Here is a 16,465-nt window from a genome sequence, read left to right as displayed (position 1 = left end):
CTGTGCAAACATCGCTGCAATGAGGTCGACATTTCAGGCCGTGGAGGTGGACGTCTCCGCTTCCGTTTTCTTTCGTCTGTGCATCATGTAAGCACCTGCCGTCACTAGCAAGATCCCATAAGTTGCCAAGACACACTGCAACGGAAGGGCATATTTCTGATGGTGATGACACGATACCACGATACGTAAAGGCAAAGTAGTGCATACGCGCATGCATAGTGTAGCCTACATTTCGGCGGCCTTGCACAGTGTAGCTGTTGAAGTGTTTCCTCCAACCAGTAAGTTCCAGAGCAGACGGGGCCTCAATGCCAAACAGCTGCCTCTGAAACATGAAACAGAGGAAGCAGTGCAGTTAACCTTTAAAGTTTTTTTTTTTTTTTTTTTTGCATTTAGCCAGTTTACAGAGTATAAAGCACCTTTTGTTGCATGTAAGCCCATCTTGAAATAAAAGACATTCAGTAAAATACTGTGAATAAAATCAAGCCATTGTATCAACAATAACATGATCTGTGAACCCTGCACACATATCAGATATCGTGAGTTATGTCAAAATGAATGTGAAACCAACATATGAATTGATGGGAACCCTCACCTTGTTTATCCGACATAATTAAACTTTAGTCTCCTCGTCTAATCAACTGGAAACAGGATTTCTGCTTTGTACTTTTTCGTAGGTGGAGGAAAACTCACAAGATTCCAAGCTAAATTTACCAAAAAATAAGAAATTGGGCAATTTTCGATGCAGTGAGCACAAAGTTAAACGCTTCTGCATGCCGAGACAGGTAACACTGACTAGTATGACAAGTGATCTCAGGAGTGACAAACTGGTTCATTGTGACATGACTCATATTCCGATCACCATTTGGACTAAAATAAAACAGAATCATTCATCAGAAGAGACTCAACTGCCAGCAGCCGTTCTACCATGACTCTTAGCTGTGGGCTGTTAAATATTGTGAAAACTTTCCGTTTCTGTCCATGCGTTGGGACGGCGTGTGGCAAAATAAAGCCATTTTTAAAATTGCTGACAAAGTGTGATGCTGAGCACGGCATAGTCATCGCAGATGTGTCACTAAAAAACAAGGAGTGTTCTAGATCTTTTGTTTATTTTTTATTTTATTATATATTTTTATTGGTTTATTTGTCCGGGACAATGCACATTAATAAATGATAAATTGTAGGTGCAATAACTCATAAATGAGCCACAAGGCTAGTTTTCAATCGCTGTTCCTGGACTGCAAAATGCAACCTGAAACATCAAATACAGTGCGTTAAATAACAGAACCAGGCTATGTGACGGACACACATTAGGGCACGTAGAACATTAACGTACAACCACACACAGCATGCAGTTATTTATGTGGTGCTCTGAACATAAACACGTTTTAACAAATGTGTTTGTTTGTGCAGTTAAATGAGAAGACTACACCACTCTTGCGTTCGTGCTGCAAATATAAAGCTAGGAGATGGCTAGCTTAGCATAAAGACTGCAAACAGTTAAAGAGCTAGCTTGGACTTTGGCCTCCAAAATGAGACGTCTTTATGCTAAGCTAACTGCAACCTTTCTGTAGCTTCATATTTTAAGGAACAGTTCCGGGTTTGTTCCAACAGAGAGTCAAATGTCAAAACGGACACCACTCTTATGTCTGAGCGGTAAGAGCGTCTTTGAGCGTCTTTGTGCGAAGCTAACCATCGTTAAGTTCGCACAAAGACGCTCTCTCGAAAGCTAACAAATCAACCGACCGGCTCTTTTAAACCTCACTTAGTTACACCTGCCTTGTTTCATGCAAACAAAAACCAAAGTGTAACATCAACAGAGTTATGGTTTCACATGTGGTTCAAGGCTACTCTACTCTCTGTGATGAGCCAAGCTTACACTCTGAAAGGACCCTGCATGGTGCATGACAGTAACCACTCTGAAATGAACATCAGTCTAATCTCTTTAAGTTCAACTGCACCGAATTCCAGGAAGTGAAGCGTTTATCTAGAATTTCTGGTTTAGAGTATACAAAAGGGAAACGCAAGAAATTTCTGTGAAGAGGGAAATAAGTTGTCATTATGAATGTTAGACTTGCGTTACGTGTACCAGTGGGAGAGCAGGAACAGTGCTGACAGGGTAGATGTGGCTACTATTAGCAGAAAACAAAGGAAGTGCTTTTTTTCTTAATTCCCGATCAAATCCGGTTATGTGAAACCACTCAGTTGCCTGGAAAACAGTCAATTCGGAAATAGCTGTTTATTGTTTTTCTTTGTTTTTGTAAGAATCTATCACGTAATACTCATTTATACGTGAGTATTACAAGTGTGTCCAATTAAAGACGATAAACTGGGTGATTCGGCTGACCCTGGAACAACAACAACAGCATAAGTGAAAGTGGTAACACAGCAGAAAACCCTATAGATGTTTTTTTATAGATTGTTGCTATGACACAAGGTTAAAGCTGTTACTAATGTCAGTTCCTCCTCCATTTGAAAACTTGCCTGAGCTGAATTCTGTGGCCCCTCGTTAACTTGTGGCAAAATAAGCAAGAAGCAGAGATCTGTTTTAATTCAACGTCCCTCTGACATCTAATCCTAATAACTAAAAAGTCAGACTATGGCAATACGTCTTATATTAAGGTCATGTTATCTGAATAGATATATAAGTGTTTTTGGTTTTACGCATAATGTACACAAAGTTATATTTCAAATGCACTGAGGAGGATCTTAGTGTAGTGTCACTGGAAAATTGTGATGATAAAATGATTTGATTTCAATTTTTTTTTTTCTTTCTAATGTACAACTCATCTTTTTATATCATATCAAGGTTTGAACTTTTAGGGTAGGGCCAGTTTGAGGTGGGGACGGGCACAGTTACACTCAATCAACTGCCTCAGCTCCACTCATCCACCTCATCCACCCCCCCTGATTTTTAACTTACGCAGGAGTCAGTAGGAGTCAGGCACTCTGACAAGATGGCGACAGATGGAGGCACCACACTGAGCTTTAAAACCCTTGTGTTACGGGCGACGTCAGGGACGTTATGATCATCTTAACATACAGTCAGTGAGTCTTATCTGGGTAAGTTCAATTAAATATTTTTTCTATGTCACGCAATTACATTTAACTACATCATCTTTGTTTACAGTTTAGATTTAATCATTAAGGATTCATATAATAGGGAGAATGAAGACCTGATGAGCCAGGTTCACAGAGCTTTTATGTTGGCACTACGAGCAGATGCAGTTGGATGTTTTCTGCTCCTCTGTCTCCGCGGGCAGTAACGAGTTTGGGGCGTCAGAAAGAGGTGAACAAGACGCAACAAAATGCAGCACATCTGTGTGAATTTACTTTCTGTTTACCACTTGTGCACACTTTCTGTATATGAAGGATTTTTAAGAATATATCCAACTGTGGATACACAGTTTGTTTCTGCTGCCCTCAAGTGGCAGAAAAGGGACACTGCAAATTTAATAATACAATTTGTGTAAACAGGTCAAAAATATACCGATCAAGCATAATGACCACACATTATGACCGGTGATAGGTGAAGTGAATAACACTGATTATCTCCTCATCGTGGCACCTGTCGGTGGGCGTGATTTAATAAGCAGTAAGTGAACATTTTGTGCTCAAACTTGACGTGTTAGAAGCAGCAATAAATGCTTAAGAGTAAGGATCTGAGTGAGTCTGACGAGGGCCTGATTGTGATGGCTAGACGACTGCGTCAGAGCATCTCCAGAACTGCAGGCTCTTGTGGGATGTTCCCAGTCTACAGTTATTATCGATCAAAAGTGGTCCAAGGAAGGGACAGACAGGTGAACCAGTAACAGCGTCATTGGTGGACATGTGTTCCGGTAGAAGGCAATGCTGGTTCTGATAGAAATGTGTTAGAATACACAGTGCATCACAGTTTGTTGTGTGTGGGGCTGCATAGCTGCAGACCAGTCAGGGTGCCTGTGCCGACACCTGTCCACAGACGAAAGTGCCAATAACGGGCACGAGAAAAATGGACCACGGAACAATGGACGGAGGTGGCCTGGTGTGTCATAGGTCGGTACCACACGATGAGTTTAAGACTTGGCCTCTAAACACCACAGCACTGTCTCAGGGGGTCTAGGGGGTCAGGGCTGTTCTGGCAGCAAAAGTGGGACCAACACAATATCAAGAAGGTGGCAAGAACGTTAAGCAAGATTGATGTATGTCTAATTAATATCAGACAATAAATGACGTTTGGTCTATTTTCTGCGATGTTTGCACAGCTGTCAAGTGAAAACTGTATTTTGGTAAATGGTAAACGGCCTGCACTTCTTACATGATGACGCCAAAAGCAAATCATTTCTGTTCCACCAGTGGAAGAGCACAATGACACTGCACATAATTCATGTAAATATCAGTTTAGTAATATTAATTCCTTTGTTTGGTAAATAATAAGTATAATAAATAAAAATAACGTCTTTTAAACCGGGTCATTTTTAACCTAATTAAATGTCAATGTTTTTTCTCCCCGTGTTTATGAGAACACAGATAATGCAGACTGGTAGATGCTGTAATGAAATCATGCTCCTACCTTCACCTCTGTGACCAGATGACCGAAACTGGTGATAGGGATCCGCGTTTTAACAGGAGACGTCGGCATAACTGGGCACAGTTTGAATGAAAGTGTTAGTCTGTGACTCGTGTTTCCTTCTTCAAACATTTAATTGACATTGTGAACGTGTCCACTGATACTTACTGCAGCAGGCTTGAGGTAAGGTTAGGACTTATTACACAATAATAATGCTGTGAGTGTGTTCCGGGTTGCCTGACGCCTGACCAATCATGTGTCTCTTTTTTAAAGCGCTGGCCAATAGGCTGCGATGTAGTGGGCGGGGCTTAACGCGCAGTTACACAAGCCGCAGACCTGAATTAATTGAACCACAAGAGGGCGCCAGATCACAGCTTTTGACGAGAAGAAACCAACGCAAAATAACTTTCTTTTTTTTTTTTTTTTTTTTAATTTAAAAATACCTTTACTTAACGAACTAATTAAATATTTTACTGCTGTCTAATTAACTCGCACATTCATCTTGGCCACGGATATTTATAACCAGTCCTATTTTTATAAAATTGTGACCTGTGAATGTCAGTCATTAGCCGTTTAGTATTAATATTAATCATCATTACCTACTTAACTCGCAGCTGTCTTGTTTCCTCTTATTATTTTCTCTTCTTAGAGAAGAATTGGAGGCCATTGTCACACCTGACATTTAAAAGAGTCATGTATATACTGTCTTTAAGGGGATTAGTTTGTGGGCCTTGGGGGCCTGGGCCTGGAGACAAGCTGCACCTGTGAGTGGTATGTGGTATTAACATAGTACATGTTACCCAAGTACAGTATTTCCATTTTATGCTACTTAATAGCTTGTATTTGTGTTTTCCTTATGTTGATTTTTATTCCAGCCGATCATTTCCACTAATAAATGACAAAATACATGATTTCTTACTAAAGATAAATAACCGTTGTAAGACTTGTTGAGGTAAAAGTATGCAGCATTTCACCAAAAGAAAAGGAGAGAAACAGACAAAAGCACTCAAAGTGAATATAAATAAATGCAGCAGTTTTTCACTTTTCTTCCACCACTTCCCCTTTCATTTGAATCTCATTCCTGCCTGACTGAAAGTGTTGCTTGTTCCAGTGCTTCTCTAAATCTAAATGCTGATTACAATGAGAGCAGCTGGACAAGGTTTGTATTCACAGGTCACACCCGGCTCGTTAGGAGTTCAGCCTTCTCACGTCTCTCTGATTTACTTAGAGCTGGCTCCACCTGCAGCAACGGCAGCAACGGCGCCTGGAAAGTTAAATATTAATATTTTAATAATCATTTGTAATTGTACCGATGGTTTGCCGTCAAGCGATGAGTGATAATTAGCTGTGAGTGTTTTCAGGTTTCAGGACAATTTTAAGAAGTCTGCTCGACTGTAAGAAAAGGCTGTTACATTATTTACATTTCATAAACCAAACAGAGAGAATTATCAGTCTAAATCAATAACTTGAAGATGAACGGATAATGAAATGACTGTTTTAAGTGGCTTTAAATTTAAAAGATGATGCATTTACACTGAGTTAGGTACTTTTACATGTGACTTTGTAGTTTCTCACTGTGACGTTGGTACTTTTACAAGCAGCACATAGAAATACATAAGAAATTTTACTCCTCTATACTTACATATAGAAATATATAAAGCAGTGTCAACATATAACTATATACGTTAACTGCTTTTTTCATCTATGACATGTCGCATGAAATCCAAAAACTACGTTTTAACTAACTAGCTTCTATAGGTGCTGTCTGTCAACTCTCTATGTTAATTACTGAGAACATTTCTGTGAAGTTTGCAGTGGAGGTACTTAGGTTTGTTGTTTTAAACTAACTGCAACCACTTTCCACAGAATCATTTAATCTGATGGCAAAGCTCCAAGCATCTCCCAATATATATATATTTTTTTCATCTTCCATTTGCCCCCTATCCACAGTTCATGTTCACTGCTGAACTACTGACTTCACTGTCACCTCTGTGTTGGCAACAATGATGAGTTCTTTCAGAGAAGAGGAGGGAGTGACTGAAATTTGGATCAAGTCCAGAGCAACAAACTGGACAGGTCTGCACAGATGTTCCCTCTTTTACTGTACGTTTGCATTGCACACTTATTATAATTACTTGTATCTCAACAAAAATAGGTCACTCAACTTGTCAAGACGGTTTAATTTACCCAAGAACGAAAGTTGCAAATTTACCTCAAGGTGTTACAGAAACACCCTTTAGGTCTATAGAGAGAGCACATGTTTAACAAGTTTGTTCTTGTAGAGTTCATTGTTAGTAGTTAGATATTTTCACTTTCAAATTGTTTTGAGAAGATAAACAAGATTGTAACTTAGATGCATCCTTAATAGACCACATTGCCAAAAGTATTCAGGTGTTTGAATCACTTCCATCGACACAGGTGTCTAAAATCAATCATCTTGGCCGATTGTTTCTACAAACATTTGGAAAAGAATGGGCCACTCTCAGGAGCTCAGTGAAGCACAGTGCCGTACTGTGATAGGATGCCACCTGTGTAACAAGTCCAGTCATGAAATTTCCTCGCTAATAAATAATAAATATATTCCAGTGAACTGTCAATGGTTTTATAACAAAGTGGAAAGTTGGGAACGACAGCAACTCAGTCACGAACTTTCTGCATAATCAGTCGTTACAGACCTCCAAACTTAGTTCAACAACAGTACGTAGAGAGCTTCATGGAATGGGTTTACATGACTGAGCAGCTGCATCCAAACCAAATGTCACCAAATGCAATGAAAGGCGTCGGATGCACTGGACTCTAGAGCAGTGGAGACGTTCTCTGGAGTGACTGGTGATCACTCCACTGATCGACCAATCTGGTGGTGACCAGGGGAACGGTACTTGTCTCACTGCATTGTGCCAGTGTGAAGTTTGGTGGAGGTGGGATTATGGTGTGGGGTTGTTTATCAAGAGATGGTCTTAGCCCCTTAGTTCTGGTAAAAGTAACTGAATGTTTCAGCATACCAAGAGACTCTGGATAATTCCACGCTCCCAACCTTGTGGGAACAGTCTGGGGATGACCCCTTCCTGTTTCAACATGAATGTGCACTGGAGCACACAGAAGTTGATGTGGAAGAAGCTGACCTCAACCCAGTAGAAAACCTTTGGGATGAATTAGAGCGAAGACTGTGAGTGAGGCCTTCTTGTCCAACATCAGTGTCTGACCTCACAAATGCGCTTCTGGAAGATTGGTCAAATATTCCCATAAAAACACGCCTTCCAAGAAGAGTTCGAGCTGTTATAGCTGCAAAGGGTGGGCCGAACCTCATTTTAAACCCTATGGATTAAGAATGGGATGTCGCTTAAGTTCATATGCGCATAAAGGCTGGAAAAATAATATACAGCAGCAGCCAACCCCGGTAGGATGCAGCCTCACGCAAATACGTTGACAAGAACTCCAATTCACTAGATCCCAAACTGTTAAAGTATCTGTGGAATGAACTGGAACAAACCTGATCTAAGGCCTCTCCCCTCAACCCATCTAACGCCCCGTCTAACAACATCCTGCTACCTGACAATATCAACAGTATAAGGGCATGTGCATCCTGTAAATGATGAAGCATTTTAAAGGTATCTTTAAAATTATCCAACAAATGTTTGTAAAAGATTGTGAAAAGGTCATGCATTTCAAGTTCTGTACATAAATGGAAGGTGTTTGGAATTTGGCTTCAACTGCGCTTATATAAGGCAAAATCATAATGTCAGTCGTCTCAGGACACAGTGGGGGCTGTGTTTATCACCTTAAACCACCACTGAGGAAACACTTGGTCACAGTTGGAAGGAAAAACTCCCCTTTTACATCTGTGAAGACCACATACAACAAAGTGAAGACACAAGACCAACAAGACCAAGACACACAAGACCGACTCAAACACTTAATACACTTTACGTTTTTCTTTTCTTTTTTTTTCTTTTTTACACAAACATCTGTGTATCATCAGTTTAGATTTTCATTCGGTGCATTGTTGCTGCTGAGGCGACTTGCAGTTGTGGGCAGGGGACAGATCCCCTCTGTCACATGAAACCTGTAACATCACAGGTTCAAATACTTGAGAGAGGCAGCGGTTTCCGTCATTCACACATAACCTCCCACACATACCGTGATCCTTCCAGATATTAAAGGCACAGTCTTTCATCTAAATGAATTCAAAGGGGACACCCGGCCACCCCATATTTAAAACAAATCCAGGGATCTTTTAAGACACTGGTGAGCTGAATCTCTATTATTGTTTCACAGAAATTAATATGAAACAGGGATTGTGTAGGATGTTACAGATGAGATTAATGGCAAATACCAAAATGATCACGTGACAATACCTGTTCCAAAGAAATACTGCTGCTTTGTATAATTTGCAACCGCTAGACAACCTTAACCACAAATGATTGTTAAGATTATTAAGACCACAGCTACAGCAGTAACAGACGTGAACTCAATGAGGCTCATTATATGGATTCCATGATGGGGCATGTTTCAACATATGGAAAGTAAAAATACTTCTGAAGATTATAGAGGGTATGTACGTGATGTCACAGGCAGTGAAGTCTCCATGGTTACAGCCACTGAGTGGCAAAAAGTGACAGTTGAGCATGGAGATTAGCAGCATTAGCTTGAATCACAGGCTTTAATAGCGTCTAAACTGTTAAATTAATAAAACAAAAGCGAAGAGCTGTTGTGCGGAGGGCTGTCAGATAAGTTTCTGGATGTTGTTGTTTTGGCGTATTTACGGCCGACAGTAAATATCTGGTCATCTGGTCAGACGCTGCAGTATTATATGGCTAACGTTAGTTCTCAGTAAAACTCTTAGCGTTAGCATCTTTTATTTAGCTACATTTATCATCACTGACCTAAAACTAGCTTAAAGTACCTGAAACCGAGGCTAATCCACTTTTAAAAATCCATACTAGTTCGTATTCCCTGTCTCGCTGTATTTACTGATACACTTCACCATGTTTTTGAGACTCAGGGGGGCGTGGCCTCAGGCGGCAGCGACGTCAATGCATACCCCTGTTGGATAGTCCTACAACCAATCAGAGACATTTCGCTGTAAAGAAATTCAACCCCACAGCAGCCAGATGACATGGATGATTAAATTGTCAGTCTTCTATCCTCTACATGAAGTTATATAAGTTATATAACTTAGGTTCACTTCATCTTTACAATCTCATATTACACAGCTTCCAGAGATTTGCTTCCACCCAGAAAACACATAACATTTGGTTCTGGTCAGCAGTTACTTGGCGTTTCTCTTCAAATTTAGCTATATGAAGGTACATTCTCCAGGACAGAAGACGTGGAAGTTAAATCAAGCTTAATGTTTTGCATCATTTTGAGTAAAAGTTCCCAACGCTTGCTAGCAGTCTGTCTTGTTGTCACCTGCCACAGCTCCCCTGTGGCTAATTTATGATTGGTCTGGCACGGCGAAGATGGCAGCAACTGAAGCCACCACCCTGATCTTCAGGGCCTTTCTTATGAATCCTAGTCACGTCACAGAGAGTTTGTTAGCAATGTGAGCAAACATTGTAATTATAATGGGACATGGAAAGACACCTTTCTAACTCCCTGTGATCAGTTGCCTGTCATGTCATGAATGTGAACTTTCCTGTTCCTAAAACAGTTCTTAGTCCTGCAACCTTCTTTTCTCACATGCGTGTACAGATTATGTGAACACAATACACACTGCAGTAGCCCTTTAGGAATATGCAGCAAACACAAAACTAATATAACAGCAGGTGTTGTTATCTTTTTCATGAGTCATGGCCACTCATCGTCGTTTTCATTGTGCCTATGCATATGAGTTGTGAGCTGTTGTTCCCTTCTCAGATGGTTTCAGTTTGGTTTCATTCGGCTATTGAGGGCTGGATGTGTCCAGTATTTCACAAGACAAAGAAACGGGTGAGGAAGTGGTGCAAATTCCCCAACAGAACTACTAAAATAGAACTGCAATAAATTTACCAGAACTGATTGACTTGCAGATGTTTGTGGTCCTGATGCCGCCTTGTGAGTGAGCACCGTCAGATTAACTCGCCGTATGAGTCACTGCACACACCTGCCCCTGTGCGAGAGTTTGCATGCTGTTTTCTCTATTTTGCATTAAAAAGTTGTTTCCAATGCGTAGCATACACTTCATTTGAAGCTATACGACCGACAGCTGTAGTTAGCACAGAGACAGGAGACAGGGAAACAGCCAGACTGGCTCTGTCTGATGGAGCGAGCGCCTCTAAATTTCCCTTATTAACACTTTACGTTTGGTTTGTTTAACCTCAAAAACTCATCCGCAGTCTGAGCTGGTGGATGTGCAAAGCTGAAGCAGTTAGTCAATTAATTAATAAATAAGCCTATTGCTAGAAAATGATTTGACAATTATTCATGATGTGAGTCATAAAAATAATCAAAAGATAAATTTAGCTTCCACTTCTTTGGAATTTGACTGCAGGTGGTGTCAGTTTCTTCCTGTTTCTGGTAATAATGATATTAATTTATTACACAATGCAACATTTTACGCATGCTGCCCACATGAGTATCCTTCTTCGATCACTATAGTAGTTGTACAGCTGGTACGCAACAGAGGACCCTTCATAGTTTCACCTGTGCTTTGGTGGAACACATCTTCAGATTTCTATAGACTGAATAGGACGCAGAGGAAACAGAGGTTGGGCTTGTTAACTTCATGTGGTTAGTAATCCGGCCCAGCGGTCATGTCATCAGGAAAGAGCTGAAGAGGAACAACTACAGCTCACACGCAGACGCGCCAACATATACCTTCAATAGGCATATTTGTTCCAGTATTGTGCTTTGAATCTGGCACAAACCAGTTCTTCAATCCGAGACAGACATTCAAAGTGATGCCAATAAAATAACAAATCTGAATGAGTCAAAGTAAAAGCAGGTGTATATATTTTTAGGTTTATTTTTTTTTTGCTGGCCCTAGTCCACCCACTCATTAGTTTCAACCATGAGAGGCAATTCAGTCCATAAAGGTGTCTATTAAACCGGAAGACAATCATCTGAAGCATCTGAACTCGCTCTGTTTAGTTGTAGCTGTTCTGGGTGCGTGTTTGTGCCTCTATGGTCACGCTCCAGCAGTTGAAGTGTGCAGGAATATAGGTGTGACACTCCTGAATATATCCGCGCGCGCACACGTTTCGTTAGTTTTGACAATCAGCGACTGGTTGAGAGAGAGAGAGAGAGCGAGAGAGAGAGCGAGAGAGAGAGAGTTGTAAGCAGCAACACATTGATGTGCACGGGGACCCGCCGGAAGAAGCAGCAGCTACAGCAGCGTTAGCGCGAGCCGGACCCGCAGCAGCAAAGACACCGGCGGAACGAGCGACGCCGAGGCGGCCAGCGGGGCGGAGAGGAGGTGGAGAAGGAGGAGGAGGAGGAGGCATCTGCACCGCGACTCGTTCTCCCCCGCCGCCTCCGTCGTCTCTCCTTCTCTCGCGTCGCTCCCTCCCCTCACCCCTCGTTCCTCTCGGACCGCCGCCGCTTCCTCGTTAAGATGGCTGACCCCAACAGCGACGGAGAGGTGCCGGAGAGCGCGCGCGGCTTCGCCCGTCAGGGGGCCCTGCGCCAGAAGAACGTGCACGAGGTGAAGAACCACAAGTTCATCGCGCGCTTCTTCAAGCAGCCAACCTTCTGCAGCCACTGCACGGACTTCATCTGGTGAGTGTGCGCGCGTGCGTGAATGCGCGAGGGGGGGAAAAAAGGACACAGGTGATTCACTTGCTGCTGCTGCTGCTGCTGCGGCTCGAGTCGGCCTCCCTCCACACCGCAGTCTTTCATTCATTGTCATTGGCGTCGAAAACGCCGCGGTGCGCCATCCCCGTCCAGTCCCCGACAATGCGACAGCATCGCGGGCCTGTCAGGGGGGCGGGGGGCGGGGGGGTTCGTCCTCGGCAGCCGCAGAGCAGTGTCTGCCGCTCCGTTTACCGCATCCACCCCGACACCCATATTTGAAAACTGGAGGTCTGGTGGAGGAATGCAGCTGAAGACACAGGGCCCCGCTGTTGTTGCAGATGTGTGTGTTCATGTGTGATGGTGTGCGCGTCACTGCCAGTGCACACTGCAATAATAAATAAATTGACATCCGTCTCTTGTGTCCACAGGGGCTTTGGGAAGCAGGGATTCCAGTGCCAAGGTAAGAGCAGTTGCTCATTCACAAATCCCCCCCTGTTGCATATGGTTGTGGGTGTGTGGAGGGATGTTCACTGCCTCAGCGAAGTGCTCGCTGTGTGTTTGTTGCGTTCAGGGCCACAGGTCCGCACACTGTCAGAGTGACCTGTTGGCTCCTGCGATGACGGCGGCGATGTTTGTGCTGGCAGGCAGGTGTCAAACTCAAGGCAGGTGCCCCTCGGCTGTGACAAATGAGAGTGAGAACGCTCCCGCAGAAGGGACAGTGTGAGATGTAAGAGTAGAAGAGTCTTCGGAGCGGTGAAAGCTGAGATGTCTGGTTTTGGCCGAGCACACAATGGGAGGCAGGCAGACCAGGAAGTTGGATTCCTTGAGCTGTTTTCTGCTGCAACGTCGAGCCCGACATCAGATGTAAAATGGTGGGTGTCTGCGTGGGTGGGCGGTGGTGTGTGTCTGCGGGTGGGCGGCCAGTCGTGCGGGGTGGAGGGTGGGTGTCTAGACACGGACCTCTGCACAGAACGGTTTCAGAAACAGACATGCGACAACATAGTGACACCCTTCAGTCACATGCATGCTACTGTAATGCAGCAAATGTTGTTTTTCTGCTCCCTGTATCACTTCCTCTTCTCCCCCCCCCCCCTCTCCGAATCATCTCAGACACCCACCTGAACTCATCTGGCTCCAGTCAGGTGACCGGCTGAGCGGGGTTCAGAAAAAAAAAACACAACCAAAGTTTCCACATTAGCTTTTCTTTGCCGGTTGTCTCGTTAGCATAGAAAAGCCAAGGTCTCGTCACCTCAGGAGCCTGGTGGTGATACAGGAAATGCATTGGGGTAGAAAAAATTAACACTCTGCGTGCGTCAGTGAGTGTGCACAGACTCCTGGACTGTAGACAGCTGTTGTGTGGTGTGTGTGTGGTGCACAGAGCAGTCAGAGCCTCGTACAGGTAAATCTGTTTTAAGATCAGGTTTCGCAGTGAGTTTCTATCAGTTAATTGAAAACAGGCGGCTACTTAAGTACGCGGACATTCTCTTATGCACTCCTGCAAACTGCACAGGGCCAGTTTTCTGATGAGGGTCAGTGGCCAAAGTTTGAAGATATGAAAAGAAGTTAATCAATCCATCAAACAAAGGACCCAGTGAGGTCGAAGTGCAGGCATTCAGGCAAACGCTGAGTTTAAGAGAAAGAAAGAAAGGTCTTAGTCAGGGTTTCTGTGAACTTTACTTGAGCAGAAATAAATTAGACTCAACTGAGTTTGTTTAGTAATTGATTCAAAACAAACTGGAAGAAATTTTTCAAAATAAAAAATATAAAAACTCAAAGTAGAAAAGTTTCTATTTTTTTCCATCATGTATCAAAAGCATAGTCTTTAATAAAATTGTTAGTTGCCGCCCTAAAAAGGTTATTAATAATAGGTTGTTTTTAAGATAAATTCAGTCTATACTGTAAAATATAATGTCTCAGATTCACCAAAACGACGCTCGTGCACTTTTACCGCACCTTGTCATTTTTGAGAAACCCCGACAGCGTTTTATTATTTTTCCTCTTAATTTGACTCAATTTGAGCGAGTAGGTGTAGCAGCGGAAACTGGATATTGCATGTGATGCTGTAAATGAGCCGCTCCTCTCGGGGTCGGAAGAAGTTCAAAACGGAGCCGTGTGGTCGAGGAGAGAGGAGGAGAGAACGCGTGAAGATTTTTCAAAGACGAATTTGATTTTGTGAAGTCAAAACGTTGCTGGTGGCGTTCAGAGCTCACGTTGAAACTACATATAGGAATTATGTAAATTAAATTTTTTTTTTTTCAAAATTTCAGTTTTGCGGATAAAAAAAAGGTTGTTTTCAGGGGTGGAGCCGAACCCGAATACAGTAGACAGGCACAAATAACATTTTTTTTTTTTTTTTTTTTTTTTTTTTACAAATACTTATTTCGAACAAACGTTCTAAAATTATTTGTGTTTGAGAACAAGACAAACACATCAAAAATAACCTAAATTGGCTGCATTAAAAGCAAAACATCAACCAATATTGCATGTGCATTCATAATTAGTATAGTGACTTTTCCACATGCACGTCCTAAATTAGAAGTGTAACTCCAGAAAAAACGATTTTTTACACCTATTTTGGATTTTTATTCGAGTAAAAATACTTTTTTTTTTTTTTTTTTTAACCCTCATCAAATACAAATACTGGTTGGTTTGCACACACCTACTGTTTAATGTTGAGACAAACCTTCACCACAAGGTCACTTTAGTGATTCTAATAATAATAATAATAATAATAATAATACCAGGTCACACGCGGTTTTTTTTTTGGTGGCTCTAGTCCGCCCACTCGTTTTAATTTAGTCGTGAGAGACAGTTCACTGCTTGATGTTGTTCTGCAAGAAAAGCGTCTGAAGCGTCTGAACGAGGGGTTTTAGTTGTAGCTGTGCATCTATTTGTGTTGTTACCTTAAGTCTGGAATTTAAATCGGATTAATTCATAATGAACACAGCAACTTGTTGCAGCAACATTTTAAACTGCTTCTCTTTTTACAGATCCCTCTGACATGACGGGGACGGTAAAGATTCTCACAGCACACGTCTCAGTAGTTTGACGCCTCGAGTTGAGATCGGAGGTTCGGTCTTGATGCAGTCGGTCGTCATGTAACTTTGATGTCACCTTTTTTTTTTGTTATCTACTCGAATCGTCTGTGCGCGGACGCATTTAGATTGTGTCGTCGTGTGTTTTTTGTAACATGAGAGAAATGTGTCAGAAACGGTGAAGAGTGTGTAAACAGCGCTGCTTGAGAAAGAGTCGCAGAGGAAGAAGAAGGGTGTAGATGCAGCGTTGTGTTACTGGGAGGTGCACACACACACACACACACACACAGGCATACACAAATCAACAACACTGTCCTGTTGGTTGTCAGGAATGTCAGACATTCGGTATAGACTTGTTCTGACGTGTGAAGCCGTGTGCTTGAGAAAAAAAAATCACCAGTTTGTGTTACGTGTGTGTGTGTGTGTGTGTTTTTGTTTTTGTGTGTGTGTGTACGTGTGTTTTTGTGTGTGTGTGTATATGTGACAAAGGTATCTCCTATGGGTGTGTTTGGATACCTGTTCAGCAGGTAGTGAGAGTTGTGTATTCTTTGTTTCCTGGCTTTAGCCTTTTTTTAATTGTTGTCTGTTTTGTACATCTCTGTACACCTGAGTGCGCTGACGGTAAAAAGAGGAAGATTCTCTGCCCCCCCCCCCCCCAGAAAGTTCCAGATCACAGAGTTTCTTTTTTGTTTTGCGTTATATATAGCTGTCTGATAGTTTGAGGGAAAGCTTTACATTTAAATAGCTGAGTAAGTTATAACAGGGAAGTGGTTTTAAAATGATCATTGGTCTCTGTTATTATGAATAGGTGTTGGTGGGACCACGTTTCTTTAAAGGTGCCGTTCACACAGACTTGTCTCGGTAGGAAAACCGCATGTTTTGCAATGACTCCGTTCTGTTCAAGTGTCCAGTAAGCCATGACGGTGAAGACCGAGGCGGATTGTGTGTTACTGTTCAAGGTCCCTAAAATATCAGCCGTGTCAGAAAGCCTCCGGTGATTTTCACATAAAAAAAAAATTAAAAAGAAATGCTCGTTGCCTCGAACGTCGGGGCTGAAATCGTTCACTTGTCTCTGAATGATTCTTTGTCAAACGCTGGGAAGAAGAAGAAGAAGAAGAAGAAGACATGGGCAGATTGGATCGCCATCTGAGCGTTGATTCGTTGAGGGGAA

General features: G+C 42.3%; 1 protein-coding gene across 2 annotated transcripts in view; it reads left to right on the top strand.

The window, feature by feature from the left end:
* The first annotated feature begins 11,708 nt into the window (after window positions 1-11,708).
* Window positions 11,709-16,465, top strand: part of LOC125003616 (protein kinase C beta type-like) — a 32,363-nt gene continuing 27,606 nt past the window's right edge. The window contains exons 1-2 of one of the 2 annotated variants that reach the window (XM_047577612.1): window positions 11,709-12,244; window positions 12,688-12,719. In XM_047577612.1, the coding sequence (XP_047433568.1) occupies window positions 12,081-12,244; window positions 12,688-12,719 (196 nt within the window). In that variant the 5' untranslated portion in view covers window positions 11,709-12,080. The remainder of the gene's footprint in view (window positions 12,245-12,687; window positions 12,720-16,465) is intronic. The other variant, XM_047577611.1, reaches the window with a different exon arrangement.

Source organism: Mugil cephalus, chromosome 2 (assembly GCF_022458985.1).
Source record: "Mugil cephalus isolate CIBA_MC_2020 chromosome 2, CIBA_Mcephalus_1.1, whole genome shotgun sequence".
In the NCBI taxonomy this organism is placed as follows: domain Eukaryota; kingdom Metazoa; phylum Chordata; class Actinopteri; order Mugiliformes; family Mugilidae; genus Mugil; species Mugil cephalus.
Note: the sequence above shows the minus strand (reverse complement) of the source record. Positions and strands in the feature narration are given on the sequence as shown.